Source organism: Coregonus clupeaformis, chromosome 17 (genome assembly GCF_020615455.1).
Source record: "Coregonus clupeaformis isolate EN_2021a chromosome 17, ASM2061545v1, whole genome shotgun sequence".
Lineage (NCBI taxonomy): Eukaryota > Metazoa > Chordata > Actinopteri > Salmoniformes > Salmonidae > Coregonus > Coregonus clupeaformis.
Window position 1 is genome coordinate 2,974,722 of NC_059208.1, and position 17,633 is coordinate 2,992,354.

General features: G+C 40.9%; 2 protein-coding genes across 2 annotated transcripts in view; both read right to left on the bottom strand.

Moving 5' to 3' along the window:
• Positions 1–3,289, bottom strand: part of LOC121558609 (2-oxoisovalerate dehydrogenase subunit beta, mitochondrial) — an 89,867-nt gene extending 86,578 nt beyond the window's left edge. Inside the window, exon 1 of the mRNA XM_041871995.2 lies at positions 3,069–3,289. Within this exon, the coding sequence (XP_041727929.1) occupies positions 3,069–3,264 (196 nt within the window). The 5' untranslated portion in view covers positions 3,265–3,289. The remainder of the gene's footprint in view (positions 1–3,068) is intronic.
• A 4,397-nt stretch (positions 3,290–7,686) lies between these two features.
• On the bottom strand, positions 7,687–17,494 carry LOC121558616 (dual specificity protein kinase Ttk-like). The gene is made up of 25 exons (XM_045226616.1): positions 17,372–17,494; positions 16,886–16,978; positions 16,388–16,610; positions 15,790–15,896; positions 15,322–15,465; positions 14,991–15,102; positions 14,775–14,859; positions 14,095–14,201; positions 13,928–14,009; positions 13,626–13,734; positions 13,223–13,445; positions 13,007–13,113; positions 12,759–12,902; positions 12,361–12,524; positions 12,018–12,157; positions 11,448–11,580; positions 11,160–11,252; positions 10,680–10,837; positions 9,604–9,755; positions 9,338–9,462; positions 9,168–9,242; positions 8,852–9,028; positions 8,638–8,737; positions 8,420–8,505; positions 7,687–8,330 (listed from the first exon to the last, which is right to left on the bottom strand). The coding sequence occupies exons 2-25, from the start codon at positions 16,974–16,976 to the stop codon at positions 8,244–8,246; spliced, it is 3,024 nt and encodes a 1,007-aa protein (XP_045082551.1). The 5' UTR covers positions 16,977–16,978; positions 17,372–17,494; the 3' UTR covers positions 7,687–8,243.
• Between the last annotated feature and the right edge of the window lie 139 nt (positions 17,495–17,633).

The following is a 17,633-nucleotide window of genomic DNA, read 5'->3' on the forward strand; positions in this document are numbered from 1 at the left end:
ATGTTTGGTGCAGTATTTCTCAATGAAAAAATTGCATGAAAACAAGTCGTCCCGCGTTGAATGACAACAAAGACTTTATTGAAGAATCCCTACTGTTGACCAATCACCGATGAAGGGGCGTAGACTTCAGCTCCGAACTTCGGCTTGCCTCTAGAAAAACAAATGTGTCCTCAAACAGCTGAAAAACCCCTCACCGAAGTCCAAAACGAACAAAAACCACACAAAATGTCATCATAATACATTATATGCACGAACTCGTCCAAACTGTTTCAGCTGGGAAGCATGCGGACACCTTAACATGTCAAACTAACACATCTTCAGGTCTCAGGCAAGGTTCTCATCACATTATCATGGGTCACCAAAGCACATTATTTTGATGAGTAACCTTGCTGGATCTTGAAGACTTGCAGCAGATGGGGCTTTTGTGAAACTCACTCCTCAGCCTGAAGCGTCGTCCCTTTGAAGAAGGCCTTTTGTAGCCCTTTCCTACCGTCAAATTACTTAGTGGCCTCATGGGTGGAATGTTAATATTTTTCATTATTATTATTTATTTATTTATTTATTTATTACACAGAAAATCTGGTGTTTCTATGTCAAACAGTTTTGTTATAATTCTGTCTTCTGTGATGTACAGTACCAGTCAAAAATGTGGACACACCTACTCATTCAAGGGTTTTTCTTCATTTTTACTATTTTCTACATTGGAGAATATTAGTGAAGACATCAAAACTATGAAATAACACATATGGAATCATGTAGTAACCAAAAAAGTGTTAAATAAACGACAGTCCCTCATTTACCCCTCCCCCCCAATCAAATCAAATCAAACCCTCTGGAGAGCACTGCGATTGCGGGCGGTGCAGTTGCCGTACCAGGCAGTGATACAGCCCGACAGGATGCTTTCAATTGTGCATCTGTAAAAGTTTGTGAGGGTCTTAGGGGCCAAGCCAAATTTCTTCAGCCTCCTGAGGTTGAAGAGGCGCTGTTGTGTCTTCTTTAACACAATGTGTGGGTGGAGCATTTCAGATTGTCATTGATGTGTACGCCGAGGAACTTGAAGCTTTTCACCTTCTCAACTGCGGTGTGTAGTGGACCTACAGCATGACACTTGAGGCATTGGTTGGATGTTCAATTCCATTGCTATACACGCACAGATTTTCACAGGTGTAAATTGGACACACCCATGGCACCCTATCAAGCTGATCAGACTGGTCCGGGTAGCTGGTGAGCTGCAGTAAACAGTGTAAGGATATATTTACCTGCCTACTATTCACTCCCTTGCTTCATTCCAGCTAGTGCAACCACTGACTAACTATAGCTAGGTCATATCTAGCAAAAATTCTGTTGTTTTGGTTATATAGCATTATTTTATAAGATTACCAATGGTTAGCTAGGTAGCTAGGATATATTTACATTTTAGTCATTTAGCAGACGCTCTTATCCAGAGCGACTTACAGTTAGTGAATACATGTTTTTATTTTTTTTTATACTGGCCCCCCGTGGGAAACGAACCCACATCCCTGCCGGCCAAAACCTCCCCTACCTTGGACGACGCTGGACCAATTGTGCGCCGCCCATGGGTCTCCCGGTCGCGGCCGGCTGCGACAGAGCCTGGACTCGAACCAGGATCTCTAGTGGCACAGCTAGCACTGCGATGCAGTGCCTTAGACCACTGCGCCACTTACAGTAACAGCTAACCATTTACAGTAACAGCAGTTATTTAATACGTCCATACACACTAAATCTTATGCAGAAATTGAGAAATCTTACCTCATTTTGGTACTCTGGCACGGTATGGGCAGCTATTAATCAATAATAGATGCATAAAATGTAATTAAAAGGGTGACCACCTACTTTGAAAGGACAGGAAGTGTTGGCTGTGCACTTGACCAGGCATTCCACATTTAACCCCACCCACATTTGAACATCTAAATATCAAGTTGTTTTTTGGTTTTACATGCAATTTCTATTCAAAAACGAATAACTGGCCGTTTTTACGTTCCCGATTGCTCCGTTTTAACTCGGAAAGCAAACTATCAAAATGTACACGGACCATAATCTTACCTCTGAAATCTTGATTTAATGTTGTCCACGAAGTAGGCTAAGTATCTTGACTGCCCCAACAGACACCAAAATGTTCTGTCAATCCTCGAGATCAACATTAATTCCCGCACTTTGGCTGTTGTTAAATCGTGTGCAGTATCACACAAGGTCTTTATCACTTGACTGTCATTCAGAAAATCCTTTCCTAAATCAGCTGATGTTGCGCGATAATGTCCCCACTTAACATAAACAGCTAGACATCAAACGTGTATCAAACAACTATTATGCGGAATTATTGAAAAAGCCTGTTAATGACAGTATCGATTTTTGTTTTATTAAATCATATTAAAGTTCCTCTTTATGTTTGAAGCATTGGATTTTTGCAATCACATACATTATTTTGGATGTGTGCCCATGAAAACTGTTCACGAAATGTTACGAGGTTATAGTACACTTCTGAGGTCTCCATACAAAAAAAAGTGAGTCTGACAGCAATATCCAGGAATTTCACAGGATCAATGTAAATGTATAATTAAATGGTTAAATGCTTAGTTTATGCTATCAACAAATAGTATCATAAATGTAGGAAAGAAAGGTAGTGTTTTATGTCACACGATTATAGCCAAATCTGTGAAGACTCCAAGCACGAGAAAGTGTTTGAACATCGGTTTTGATTCAACTCATGAATTAGCGATATTGAATGTATCTATGTTCCCCCTTTATATCTTAATGTATTCACATGAAAAAAACGAAATGCTCACTGGTACCCTAGTTAATAGAAAGACCCATGTGACCGCATTCCACATCTGCCAAACAAAAGTCCGGGCATGCAACACAGCCAACAGAAAAATAATAACGTTAACTAGCTAGCTAATGTTAGCATGTTAGTTAGTTAGTTAGCTAACTCATTTAGAAAAAAATTACAGACCACGAATTGAAAATATTTTCAAATGATCTTTACCTTTTCAGCAAAGATAGTTATCTGTATGACAAATTATTTGAGAATGCAAGGGCATTTCACTTACCATACTCTGTGGGGACAGGGTCAGGGTGGTAGGTGAAGTGCGCTGCATTCCTTCTTTGTGTCTTTGTTTGGGATGAGCAATTCGGGGATAACCTCAGCAGAGTGATCCCAAACGAGCTCTGAGCACCGCTATTTACATTCGCGATGGAGGCTTTCGAGCCTGCACCTCTAAGCAGAAACCGTGCAGCAGCCGCCATTACTGTTGTGAGTGGACTGAACAGGAAGCAGAGAAAGATGACAGAGTCCCTTTTTAGACGAAAGGGGCTGTGATTGGTTGAAACAGTGGGTGGTCTCGGTGGGTTCAGCCTCTTGTCCAATCGCCCTCCATCGCCCTGAATACTTGAGGGAGTTATTTTATGCTGGCCCGCGTTGACATGTCCGGCACGTCATCGGGCGAAAGCGGGTAGGGAGGAGCGCCCTTCTCAAATCGAACAGTAATCAAGGCAGCATGGCATCGTCCAGAAACATACAAAATATATTTTCCATAAAATAAATATTTTATAATTTTTTTATTGGGAAGGTAGATAAAACGTTTTTATCAAAAGCAATCACTTTTGCATGGGAAAACACAGAATCCAACTCATTACTACACGTTCTTATTAAATCACTTTTATGTTGAGCCGACTCAAGCCCGGGAGGCAGCCCGGTTCCTAATCGAATGTGATCAACTTTCAGCCGGTGCAAAACACGCCTACACGGGCGCCCGGGCGAGATTAATCGAACTCCCTCCTTGACATGTTCGACAGCGAGTCGACTTTAAAAGCGAGTCGAGACTGACTGATCTACAAATCACCTTGCACCCTAAATAACTACTCAATATTATTTGTTGATCAGTCAGTCAGTCACAATTAAACCCATGAAACGTCGCGGTTTTGATTCTCTCGAACACAGCCTTTGACGCAGGTAATGAAGTTGTGTCAAAGATTATGGATATACTAACAAGATAGTCTCTTTGCCCTAACACTGGGAATAGTTGTCCACAAAGCGGCACGGCGGGCTGTCTGGCACCCGCCCATCCTTTCTTTGGATTGGTGGATACATCTCATTATTGTAATATTTTTTTTGAATATTCGATGAGGGTTGTTGACGTCAACCACCTATATTCAATGGAGAGAGACGCCTCATTTAATGAATATGCATAACAATCTCGAGACAACGCCCATACAGTGTTTTTCTCTCAAAGCTTTTCCGTCGAGTTGGGCCTCTCTCTTCCTCTTTCTGGTTGTGCTAAACATGAAAAAACGAAAGACTTTTTATTGTGGAATGATGAAACTGGGTCGATACTAGTTACCACAGCCACAAAGTCAAATCGCGCCCATTTCTACAATTGATGTACTTAAACTTAGATTTTAAACCAGTGGCATAGGCAGAAATCCATTGTCGGCCGGCAGGTCCAGCATAAATGTAGTTGGGCCAAAATTTGGGCACTCAAATCATCATTAAATTCTCATAAAAGCCTACCATATACCGTACTATAATCGATCACAAACAACAAACCATCTAACGTGATTTCGCATTATAGACCAAATAGTCTTGTAGTCCTATGTAAATCCATGACTCTTGCATTTAACATGCTACTCACATAGACCTACACATAATAAACTATAGGCAGGGCCTAATAATAAAGACTTAATTTAACGGTAAAAACGAATTACCTTAAAATGTAGCATGAACACAACCAGTCATGATGTTTTCATCTGATTGTCAAACAAATCTCTTCAAAAAGTAGGCTACCTGTGCATGTTTATCCACTCCAAAATAATCCCAGCAACCAAACAATGCACTGTATGTACACTCACACCATTTGATGAATGGAAATAGACATTTGTTTACAAACACCAAAAAGTGTGCCTAATGACATTCTGTGATTGCCATTTATTAGGCCTACATTAATTGACGCTTCTTGCTGACAAATTGACCTTTTTTGTAGCCTGAAAAGTCAGGACACCTGAAATGGGGCTGAAATTGTCCTGGGGAAAACGGGATGGTCACCCTAACACACACGGTCACGTTAATAGACTAGGCTACAATGTGTATTACCATGAACTTCAAATAGGCCTACATGTAGCCAGTGATATAGTGGTAAAAAAAAAATTGGTGGGTAAGCTATGATTGCTGGTCGCGGTGAAAAAAGTAATGCTCCCTATACTTTCAATGCATTTTTCTGAAAAAGGTGGGTAAGCTGCATTTTAATTAGTAAATTGAACTTAAACCCTGTATGAATCCTGGATCTTGGAGATCTCAGAAAGTGCACTGTAAGTTTAACTATGCCTATGTAACATTGAATTGTGTTTCCCTGTGAAAACAGTTCTCATGGGCACACAAATCCAATATAATGTAGGCCTATGCCATTGGAAAATCGAATGCTTCTAACCGAAAGAGTCAACTATAGGCCTACTGTCATTAAAGTATACTTGTTGGATGGATTGGATGCGCATTGGTGTCTAGCTGTAGGCTAGTTGTCTAGTGATATTGGCAACCATCATCATCTGATCCAGGAAAGAAAACAAAAATTGATAGAAAATAATAAAGCCAAATAAGTGGTCTACTTCTTCTTGCCACATTCTGAAATTGCATTTTTGTCATTGGAATGTGAAACAAAACAAGGCAACGGTGTGCTTTAGGACCATGCAGACACCTCAGAGCGGTCGGGTAGGCTGTTTGGTGTGTTTATCTGACTGGATAAAAATAAATAATAATAATAATAATAATAATAATGTATGTCCCCCCACTTCTAAAACCAAAGTTGCGCCCCTGTGGAGAACCAATACCCACATGCATCTGAAAAACAAAGCAATGAGTGCTCTAAACAGATGACTGACCAAAGCAAACCATGATAAATCAACGGATCAATCTAATGCATTGGAATAAAGGCTATTTTTTCTCAAGGATGCATGGCGAACAAATGACGAAAATGAGGAAGTACAAAGGAAAATCTATGCATTTAAAGAAGCTCAGCTGAGGCTGAAATTCAGCACAACTGAGCGGAAAAGCCCAGGGCAAAGGTCTATTTCCAAATAAATTACATTCCTAAAAATAGGCTATTTACGTTGACTGGAAATATTGTCTCATGCATTTGCCTATTTTCACATATAAGAGGTCTGATAAGGTAAAGTCCCTTATATTTCAATATGGAAACACTGGTAATAGGTCAGTTGTTGTAGCCTATTACTTGAGAGGCACATTGGAGCATAAACTGAAATAACTTTTTTATTTTTATTTCACTGGACTGATGGCCATTTCTCAGCCGAGGAAGGGAGAGAGTGCGAGTCGAAGTGGAGAAGCGTGTTTCATGATTTCTAAAAGTGTTGAATAAAAACAGTGTTGTAGTGCTGATCATTGTCTCTGAATTCACTGAAACTGTCTTTAAGGCCCTCAATTAGATTAATGCAATCAGTGATTGATATAGAGGGGGACTGGAGGCCCTTCATGGCAAAATCACTTATCAAATGACTTGGCAAATGCTCCAACATCCTCTTCTATACACGGTCTCTAGAAAAAATTGAACAGTGATCTTTAATTGGCCATTTTACTTGTTTTTGATAGCCTAGTGAGTCTAGCTAGCTAGCTAACGGTGAGTAGCCTACACAGCAATAGCTACTGTTTACTGCACATGGTATCAGTGCGAAGTGACACTTTTCAGAACCCACCAATTATTATGAAATTGATAAGCTGATTGTTAATTTAAATGTGTTTTTTCCCTGTAAATAATAAAGCATAATTCAAATTCATTACATAGGCCTAAATGAAATAGATTTCATGTACAGGACTAGATTTGATGTAATATGTCCTTGAGTGTCCTGAAAGGAATCTGCCAAATAAAATGTATTATGAGTGTCCTGAAAGGTATCTGCCAAATAAAATGTATTATTATTATTGTCAATATATACTATATATCCCTTTTGTTTTCCCACCCCCTCCCTACTGCTTGCTATGAATTTTACCTGACTATAAATGCGTGTTTAGGCCAGTGCTTGTCTTGGTCTGAAATAGGTGCAGGAACTCAATACTTTGTTAGATAATATTCTATAGGAGGTGCAGGAATGTGCCTTTACTCAATTCTGTGAGCTCCTTCCCAAGTCAAGTACTGTGCTTAGGTAAAAAGACAACTAATGACCCATTTAAACCTAACCCTTACCACACTGCTAACCTTAAAGACCAAAAAGCTCTTTTTTGTTTTCAGGAAACTTTACAAAAACCAATTCTGACTTTGTGGCTGTGCTATCTAGTGGAAACCATTCCTGGGTGCAAACAGGTGAAAAAGAGAGGAAGATGTCTGGTGTCGTGAAGAGCATGGAACAGTCATGCTGATAGAGGTATTAGAAAATGGTGCATGCAGTATTGGTCAATTTTCATTGCTCTCCCTGATGTGGTGCTGAAATCCTTCGGTTGGTTTTGATATCAATTTGAGACAGCATTATTACCATACACTGAAATCATCCCAGTTTACATTATGTCAGAGCAGGTTATCCCCCCACCCCTCACATAAAATGCCCCCTTTCATCCATCCATTCAAGACTTCTAGTTATTTGTATCCTACCAGTGGCAGTAAAAAAAAATGATATTCCTACAAATAACTACAGATGAAAGTGACCGCTTAAAGAAATAAACATCAATAATACATTTAGCTAGTTTATTTGTTGAGTATTTTTTATAGTTACATGTTTGAGGACAGTAAAATGTATAAAAGTAAAGAAACACAAAAAAGTGTCTGTCAAAAAAAAAGACAAAAGTGTAGATCCGTATCCTTCAAGATGCGAGCAAGGGGAAGTCATGAGGACATGAGAGGATACAACATGGCGATGATGGTAGAACTCTGTAGGGCAGATATGGGCCCTGCTTGAAAACGGTTCAAATGCTTCCTTCTTTCCTCGGTGTTATCACTGATCTAACATACTTGGATAGAATAAAAGCAATGGTTCCACTTCATAGCTTTCATCAATCCAGACATGTCAGATCAGCGATTACTTTGAGGGGAAGGAAGTAAGGATACATTTTCAAAGTATTCAAACAGGGCCAGTGTACTGCCAAGCAGGACGTATTTTTTTAGTTGTGCTGAAGCATGGCATGGGCAGTGTATCTCTTGGGTAAAGCTCGACTTAGGCCAGGATTGGCGTCTCATCTGCTGACCCCATGTTTTTTTTTAGGCCATCAGTGGAGAATCTACATGGCCAGATCACATCTTCCAGTTGAGCTGGCTGGATGACTTTACACACCCTGCAGCATCCAGTTTCCGACCACTGTTGCACATTTTCGCCAAGTTCTGTCGATTGCAGAGAAGATGCCAGTCAGTTAAAAGCAAATGACGATAAGACTGGAACATTATTGGAAATTCCACATTGTTACGCTTACATTAGCAGCCCTGGCAATGCTGTTGGGGGACCGTAAGGCAGCGAGCTCGTTGAGGATCCTCTTCAGATCGTTATTGTCAGGAGGTGCTGAAAGGAGATAGAGGAAGACAAAATGAAAGTTGTTGCAATTATTTTTCTTATTTAAAAAATAAATAAAAACACTTGGTATTATGGCAGGTATGAGGTGTAAATATGCATAGTGTGTGTGCGGTTATGTACCTGGCACAGGTGACTGTTGCTGAGACTGAAGCTTTAGGTATGAATGTTCCAGTAGCTCTGCGATGGAAATCCGCTCTCTTGGGTTTCGTACCAAGCACCTCTGGTGGTAGAAAAATATATATCCCCATCAGATCCCATTTATCCATGCCATTCACACTAAATCAAAACTCAACCAAAAAGCCAATACATAGCAGAATGAAAAGGAATCACTCACCTTCAACACATCTAGCAGATCCTTCTCCGCAATGTCAGGGAACTCTATCTCATGGGACGGGTCAATGATGGCGTGTAGCTTGGTGATCTGGTTGGTGATGGTCTGGAATGGAGTCTTCCCATAGGTCATGCAGTACATGATGCAACCAAGGGACCACACATCACCTTTAGTACTAATCTATGAATCAAATCAACAAAAATATTTATTATAAATCATTACACATAATCTTTCAACATTGATATAAATGAGTCCATATGGAATATGCATGTATTAAAAATACATTGTTTTGGATAAGAAGGAAGGGACATCAGCGCACCTTAGAGCTTGCCTTCCCTGGCTGGGATGAAGTGTCTTTGATGGCTTCGGGAGGCATGTAGTTCAAGGTCCCCACCTGTGTTTAGGATCAAGATCCTTATTTTGGCAAGCTTCTGGTTATGTATACATACATTATTAACTACAGTTGGAGATGGGGGGTTGTGCTCTTACCTGAGAATCTTTCATAATGCTTGTCACATCAGGCTGGATGCGGTTTGCAATGCCGAAGTCGATCAATTTCAGCGAGGCATTCACAATCACAAAATTGGCTGGCTTCAAGTCACTATGGACAATACCTACACAAAAAAAAGTAACAGAAAAAAAACAAAAAATACTTGTTATAGAGACTGCAATGGTTGGGTATGAGGAACTTAGAAAACACAAGGGTGACTGATGAAGAGAGATCCAGAGTTCAAGATAGATGGAGAGATAATAACCATGTTTGTGGATGGTCTGTACTGCCTCCAGCATATTCTTCCAGTAGAACTTCCTCTCCAGCGGGTTGACAGTTTTACGGTTCCGTAGCCAGGTGTTGAGGTCCAGGTTACCACATTCCATCAGCATGTAGATGTAGCTGTTGGTTATTTCACTGGAATAAAAGAGAACTCGACTGATAAAAAGCACTGCTCACTGGGAATCACATGACATGTACAGTGGGATGGAACAGAGGACCACAATCGAAATACGTTGTGTTTAGGGGCCTCCCGAGTGGCGCAGCGGTCTAAGGCACTGCATCGCAGTGTTGAGGTGTCACTACAGCCTGGGGTTCGATTCCAGGCTGTGTCACAGCCTGCCGTGACCCGGAGTCCCATAGGGCGGCACATAATTGGCCAAGCGTCGTCCGGGTTATGGGAGGGTTTGGCCGGGGGGGCTTTCCTTGGCTCATCGCGCTCTAGCCACTCCTTGTGGTGGGCCGGGCGCCTGCAAGCTGACCACAGTCGTCAGTTGAACAGTGTTTCCTCCGACACATTGGTGCGGCTAGCTTCAGGGTTAAGCGAGCAGGTGTTAATAAGAAGCGCAGCTTGGCGGGTCACATTTCGGAGGACTTGGAGAAGATCTGCAAAGAGGAGTGGAACAAAATCCCTCCTGAGATGTGTGCAAACCTGGTGGCCAACTACAAGAAACGTCTGACCTCTGTGATTGCCAACAAGGGTTTTGCCACCAAGTACTAAGTCATGTTTTGCAGAGGGGTCAAATACTTATTTCCCCCATTAAAATGCAAATCAATTTATAACATTTTTGACATGCGTTTTTCTGGATTTTTTTGTTGTTATTCTGTCTCTCACTGTTCAAATAAACCTACCATTAAAATTATAGACTGATCATTTCTTTGTCAATGGGCAAACGTACAAAATCAGCAGGGGATCAAATACATTTTTCCCTCACTGTACGTACCAGTACCACCAGTTTTTGTTATGTTTTGGATGCACAGTATGCATTTATCAAAAAATCAAATTAATTTATTGCTAGACCCTAGCGGAATAAGTCAGAGTAGTGAACACTGAACACTCACTAATCATACAGCTTGATGATCTGATCACTGTACTGCTGCAGGTGATTGAGATGCTCTATCTCATTCTTGTAGCTCTCCACTGTCTGAGCATCAGCCTCCTCCAGGTTCACATACTTCACAGCAAACAGCTGATTCCTTTGGTCCAGAACCTGGTACACCTGAAATGACAGAGAACCTACCATCAAACCAGCTGAAAAAACAGCCAATCGTCCATCAAACCACCTGTAGTACTTCCCTGGTATCTTACTGTTTCAAACATTTTTTAAATGTAATCATTTTTAGCAGACACTCTTATCCAGAGCGACTTACAGTTAGTGAGTGCATAATTTTTCTCTTCTTTTTTTCTTCATACTGGCACCCCGTGGGGGGGTACCATCTTAAATTGTCCAACAAGAAACTCTGTTTTTTGTTTTCCATTGCACAATGTTTTGAGAGCTTTTTTTACATTGTGCCCTAATGAACAAGACAACTAGACCCTACCTTACTGGATCCACCTCGGCCAATCATCTTCAGGACGAGGAACTGTTTGCCCTTTATTATGATGGACTCGTTTGAGAGAGCAGCGACGGAACCCTGAAGTAAGGGACAAGTGCAGAGTCATTCAACCATCAAGTTCACATTTCATTTGACATAGGCCTATAACTTAAACAGCAAACTCACAAATAGAACATAACTAGGGCCATGCGTTTGTTCCTCCTGACCTGACGGCGTTTTGCCTGTTCAGGTCAAGTGATCACGGAAATCCCATGGATGGCGTTTGTGGTTTACCTGGGGGGTCTGTTGGGCATAGGACACCTGGCTGAGGGGGGTGCACAGCTGCTGCTGGGCAGGGCCGGCTTTATGGGCTGCTGAGAGAGGGGCCGCAAATGGGGGGTTCCTCTTGACCACAGGGGTAACGTAACTGTGAGGAGAGAAGGGAATTCAATGTTTACATCACTGCTTCCCAACTTTCCTCTTGATTCCAAGACGAAACGCACTCACAAATCTCACTACACCATCTGCCGTGACTGTTACTCACACCACGTCACAGTATGAATGACAGTATTAACTTTGCATTATGACAGTTCAGATTTAAATATGATCATTTTTCACGAGGTAGTTTTCAAAGTAACTTTAGTTAAACTATATTTTTCTTGAGGGTAGCTTTACTGTAGCTCAACTTCTTCCAGTGTGAAGTAATTGGTAGCTTGATAAACCATATTTTCAGAGTAGCTTCCCCAACACTGACAATACCATTTCCTAATATCAAGAGCTGAAATAGAATAATTAGATAATGATGATTAGGATCATTGTACAAGAGCTTTTATGTCAGATACATGTCTACTCCAGCCCGCTCACCTGTTGGCACAGGGGTCTTTGGTGTTGGGCGTCTGGCAGGCGACGGGTGGATTGAGTCTGGACGGGAGAGGGCGGGATGGGGTGGGTAGAGAGTCCACCAGACGTGGAGTGGGCCTGAAATCAGGAGGGGTGTGCTTCTCCTGATGACGACCACACACACAGTTAAACCCAGAGGTTAAAATTGAAGAATCCAAAAGAAAAACAACAAAAAATTAAGTGTTAACCACAGAAATGTGGTTTTAACGCAGCCATAAGAACTAACAAACTAAATTGGAGTTTGATGCCAGCACTTTTCATGTTCATAACACAGTAGTAATCCCAAAAATAAAACAGAAAGCCAAACCTCTGGAGACACGACTCGGTTGACGCGGGCTGGCATTTTCCACCCTGAAGATGGCTCCATGCTAGAGGGTTTGGGCTGTGTCTGGCTCAGAGGTAAACGGGCGGGAATCTCCGGCTCCCTCTCTCTACCATAGTTTGACAGACTAAACCCGTGGGACTGTGGCTCTGTAAAAATAAACACACATATAAGGAATCTATTCAACTAAAACTTACATCAGGTTTGCAAGCTTTAAGCTTGAAGCTGTTATCACTTTGTAGTCAGGATGAACTGGGTCATGTTCATTAGGTACCAAACAGAAGAAAAGAGACAAACAGGGAGGGACTACATTTTCCATTCCATGCCCTAATGAACACGACCAAGACGTACAGCATAATTGACTAAAAGTAAATGAAACCTACCTGGGAGACTCTCTCGGTCTTCTTCGGGGAGAAACTGGTAATTCCCGGCTTTTAGCTTCTGCATTGCCGTCTCAATTAGTTCAGTGGGCTTTGCGTTCACCTGAAGGGCTTTCTGTAGTATTGAGGTGCCTTTCTTGACCTGACCTTTTAAAAGAATATGAACAAAAATCTCTTTAGTATCTAAATATAAATGTTCAGTATCTAAACTCTATATTATGCAAAATATTTTATGTAAAAAAAAAAACTACCTTGAGTGACCTCAAACTGAGCATGTGCTATGTGCACAAAGGCAAAGCCTTTGCAGTTGGATCTCGCAACGATGAAGTTGTCCCGAGCATCATCTGGGTCATCAATGCTACAGAGGACATTTTTAGACAGCCATCAAACCAATTCTAGAACACTGGAAACATATCTGAATATATGCAGGGTTTTTAATACTCCAAAACATCCCGAAGTACACTCACCCTTTGAGTTCAGCATATCGGACCAGCATCTTGGCATAGCTCTCGTTTTTGCTGTACATTCCCAATGGCAGTCTTGAGAAGATTCTGGAATAGCAGTCCTTCAGCTTTAGGAGAAGGTTGGTGTCTGTCTGAGGATTACCCCTCTTCTCCAGCTTGGTCAGATACATCCGGCAAGCCTCAGGGGAGTTGGAACCGATGATCTGGTTTATATTGTCAGTGGTATCTACCATTGAAACAGCAGAGAACAAACTCGATATGAGTGAGAATGAATTTTTACCATTCCGTTAGTCAGCACCTCCTTGAATATGTGGGTGTGCACCAACTCTTGCTTTTTACTAAACAAGCTTTATGCACCGTCAACAACTAGGTAAAAATAGTTTTACTTCAATGTAAAGGTACCTACCTTCCATCCTAGTGGCATCTCTTCTGTCTTGCCTGTGCAGCAGTGTAGTGGTGGAGTCCACCATTCCCATGTCCTCCCATGGGCGTGGCTCAGGGCTAATGATAGGTGTCTGAGAGAGCAAATCAACAATGATATGACTGTCCAATCAACTCCAGTCTTTAAAATAGGATTATGTAAGATATCACTTTACTATGCTCTGCTCTCCATGTTATTTTATATAATTGTAAACAGTTGGGCCGGGCGCTAGAAGATTCTTATACAATCTATAATTACAACTGAAATGTGGGGATTTTCATTCAAACCTTTAGATTGAGGAAGTCCCCATCTTCAACATGCTTCTTGGCTGAGGACAAGGTGAACGTGGCACTTGAACCAGACGTTTGCCTAAAACAAATTTCCATTCATCAGTTTAGGCTTTGTAATCCTTTGTTCTGAATGTGTTCCCTTGACATAGGTAAAAAATGCTTACCTGGATAAGCTACTTGGGATGAGAGCCTCCCTCCTCTTCACTTGTCTTCCATCACTGTCATCATCCATTTCTGGGATAGAGTGGTGGAGTACAGGCACTCTCCCTGGCTAGAGGGCAGGATAATAAAGAACAGGAGATGATTTAAAAATCAGAGAAGTGATGGAAAAACTATTTTAAAACTAGGGCTGGGAATTGCCAGGGACCTCACGATATGATATTCTCACGATACTTAGGTACCGATACGATATATATTGCAATTCTCACGATTCTATGTGTATTGCAATTAGATACTGTGATTTTATTTGCGATTTGATGTTCCAAACATATCGCTGACTATATGTCTGCTGCAGAGACAAGAGAGAGCCATAATAAAAACGAGTTTTGATCAGTCAGGGAAATAAAAGTGCTGACAACATGTTGACTCACTATTTAAAAAGAAGATGGAGAACAAGCTATAGGATGAAAAATACCCAAGTTTTGGCACAGGTACAGCCAACTAGCGCTAGCTAACGCTACCTAGCAAAAAAAACAATCGATACTTTGAGTCAAAGTATCGATACAATATCGTCCAAAATAATATTGCGATATGTAACTGTTTCAATTTTCCCCCCCAACACTATTTAAAACTACTACTAATAAAAATGAATGTAGGATCTTTAAAAGACAAAATCAAACTTTACCATGCCAACGGCTCTCTTTCGTTGAGACCCAGACCTCCAAGATGGAACCTCGTCTTCTAGGGGTCCACCTCGTGGTTCCATTGTTCTAAGAGAATGAGAAGAACAGTGTCAACAATCATTTTTCACGAGACAGAATAGAAGAATGTAAAGCAAAACAAAGACAGAACCTTGATGTGAGAACTTGGCATTGTAAAAAACTAAACAATCGTATTTTACCCTGAAGAAAAAATACTGGAGAGCTGCAAGTCGCCTGTACCGTCAGAGTTTCTGGAGACTTTGCGAAATTCTGTGCCATTTTTTGCAGAACCATGTGTATTATAAGTTGAGACTGAAAGAAAAATAGTTTTGACAACACATTAAGACAATGAATATACAGTACTAGTACCCTAAAGCAGCATAAAAGTGGTGATTGCATTAAAATAAAAAACTAGGGTGAAGAAACATGGTCATGTATTATACTACTTCTTGTCTTTGACATAAAAATCAAGATGGGCTTCCGGTTAATACTGATCTCAAATGGGATTGGAAATTGGACATAAAAACTAACCTGGTACATTTTCCTTATCCTCAGAGGAAAGAAGTTCTGCTTTGCCCAATATCAAGTTCTGCATAGCAGCCTCCAGCAGGTCGCTGGGTTTGGCATTCAGTTCAATGGCCCTCTGAAGTATCCAAGTACTTTTCTTTGTGTTGCCTTTTGAGATGGGATAGCACCAAAAAATATAAAAAAAAATATTTACTGACTAGATACCAATAACACTTTCCTGCAGCAGTATAGTTTCTGAATGTGAGCTTCACAGATTGGACTGATGCATGCATCGTCAGGATATAAATAAGATGTTAGAGATTCAATAGTTGCTATGGGTGTGTATTGTATTGGGTGTCTGAGTATTTATCAATACGAAAAAGCTGGTAAAACCATGGAGTTAAAGTTGAGTAAATAACCCAAATTGTGTCGTCTGTGAGTATAAATCATCTACGCCAGTCGAACCAAAGATTGTTGTGCATCTCTCTCTACCTTGAGACAGTTCAAACTGAGCGTGTGCAATGTGGACAAAAGCAAAATCCTGGCAGTGTGTAGTCGCAACATTGAAGTTGCCCTCTGCTCCATTGGTGTCTTGGATTCTGAAAGACATTAAAAGACTCATTCGACTGAACTAAACTAAATACCAAAAAGGTGTCTGTTAAAGGGGCAATCTGGGATTGGTACATCCATTTTTGGTAGTATTGAGGTGCCTTTGATTTTTGGAAGAACATAATTTACTGGTATAAATGCCCCATGAGCTTAGTTCAACTGTTGTAATCGATCAGAACCCAACATCTAAACTTATTTTACTTCCATTATTTGTAAACCATGTAATTGTAAACAAACACTGAATAGCTTCAAAACATGGATAAAACTATCATTTTGATCTCATGGATGGTCAGTCATTGCATCCATTAATTTGAGAGTGGTTACATTTCTCTAGCCTTATCCCAGATTGCCCCTTTAATATTATTAATACACCCCACACATTGCATTTTTAACTGATGTAGCTAAGTACAGTCAACAGAAGAACATGTTGCAAAACAAGGCTCAACCATCTCATGGAACAGTATGATCATGGTTCACTCACACATTCAGCTCTGCAAATCTGACCAGCATTCTGGCATAGCTCTCATTTTGGCAGTGTTTTCCCAGTGGCATAGTTGAGAATACACGGGTATAGAAGTCTGTAAGCTTTGTGAGATGACTAGGATCCAAGTGAGGGTCTCCTTTCTTCTCCAAGCCCATCAGATATGCGAGACACGTTTCAGGGGAATTTGAGCCAATGGCCTGGTTGATATTATCAGTGTCATCTGCATGAAAAATACAGTGAGTGACCATTTATTTGTAAACTCAGTGGTCTTATATCGGCATATCATTATGTACAACATTTACATTTTAGTCATTTAGCAGACGCTCTTATCCAGAGCGACTTACAGTTAATGAGTGTATACATTTTCATACCACCGTGGGAAACGAACCCACAACCCTGGCGTTGCAAGCGCCATGCTCTACCAACTGAGCTACAGGGGAGACTATATGAGGCCATGTTGTCTTCGCCATAGAACGAATGAAATTGTGTTATTACCTTCGGTTAGATATCTTGTTTTAATTCGGTCGAGCCTCTGACACAACATGGCAAGTTGGTGCTGTCTGTCTGTATGCTCCTCCTCCGACATCTCTGCAAAGAACGTAGCTAACGTTACCGTTGTTAGCTAATGGATATGTTGAGGCAGCTCCTGATTAAGCCTAGTTAGCTATTCACACATATGACATCTATGCTATAGTGCAATATATATACTTCTGATGTCTGAATCAGCAAGCAGAAAACGGACCCTGATGTAAATAACCAGCTCGCTGGGATATGTGTAGCTAAATTAACGTCCTTAGCTAGCTAACCATCTGCATATTGTCTAGCCAAAGCAAAGGTAGCTTAGCTAATAACGTTAGCTACTAGCTCTAGCTAGTTAGCTCCCGGTCGTGGCCGAACACACAGACTTGCAAGGAAACAAAGCTATAAAGCAATCCAAATCACTATTTTTTTCACCGTACATTAGATTAAAACGCATCTCACCTTTTCTAAAATGTACTTTCAAGTGAAATAATTATACTTCACTACAAAAAACGTCCGTCTGTCTGTCTGTTTATAACGCACTTTCAAATCCACCACTTCCAAGTACTTCGTCAGCTCATTGGTCAGTTTGTATGGCCGACCACGCCTCCAAATATTCGAAAGACTCCGCCCACTTCGCTGAAAATTATTTTTATTTATGCTCCCGCCACCTGACCATCAGTTCAAGGTTCAATAAAAAATCGGGCCAACCTTAATCTAGTTG

Bases quoted from the DNA above. Each gene is read 5' to 3' on its own strand.
- LOC121558616 (XM_045226616.1), bottom strand. From the start codon at position 16,976: ATGTCGGAGGAGGAGCATACAGACAGACAGCACCAACTTGCCATGTTG. The intron at 15,103-15,321 runs GTTAGTTTTTAT...TTTTTCTTTCAG, and splicing joins GGATAAGGAAAATGTACCAG to TCTCAACTTATAATACACAT. The intron at 10,838-11,159 runs GTAGGGTCTAGT...CTGTCATTTCAG, and splicing joins GCCGAGGTGGATCCAGTAAG to GTGTACCAGGTTCTGGACCA.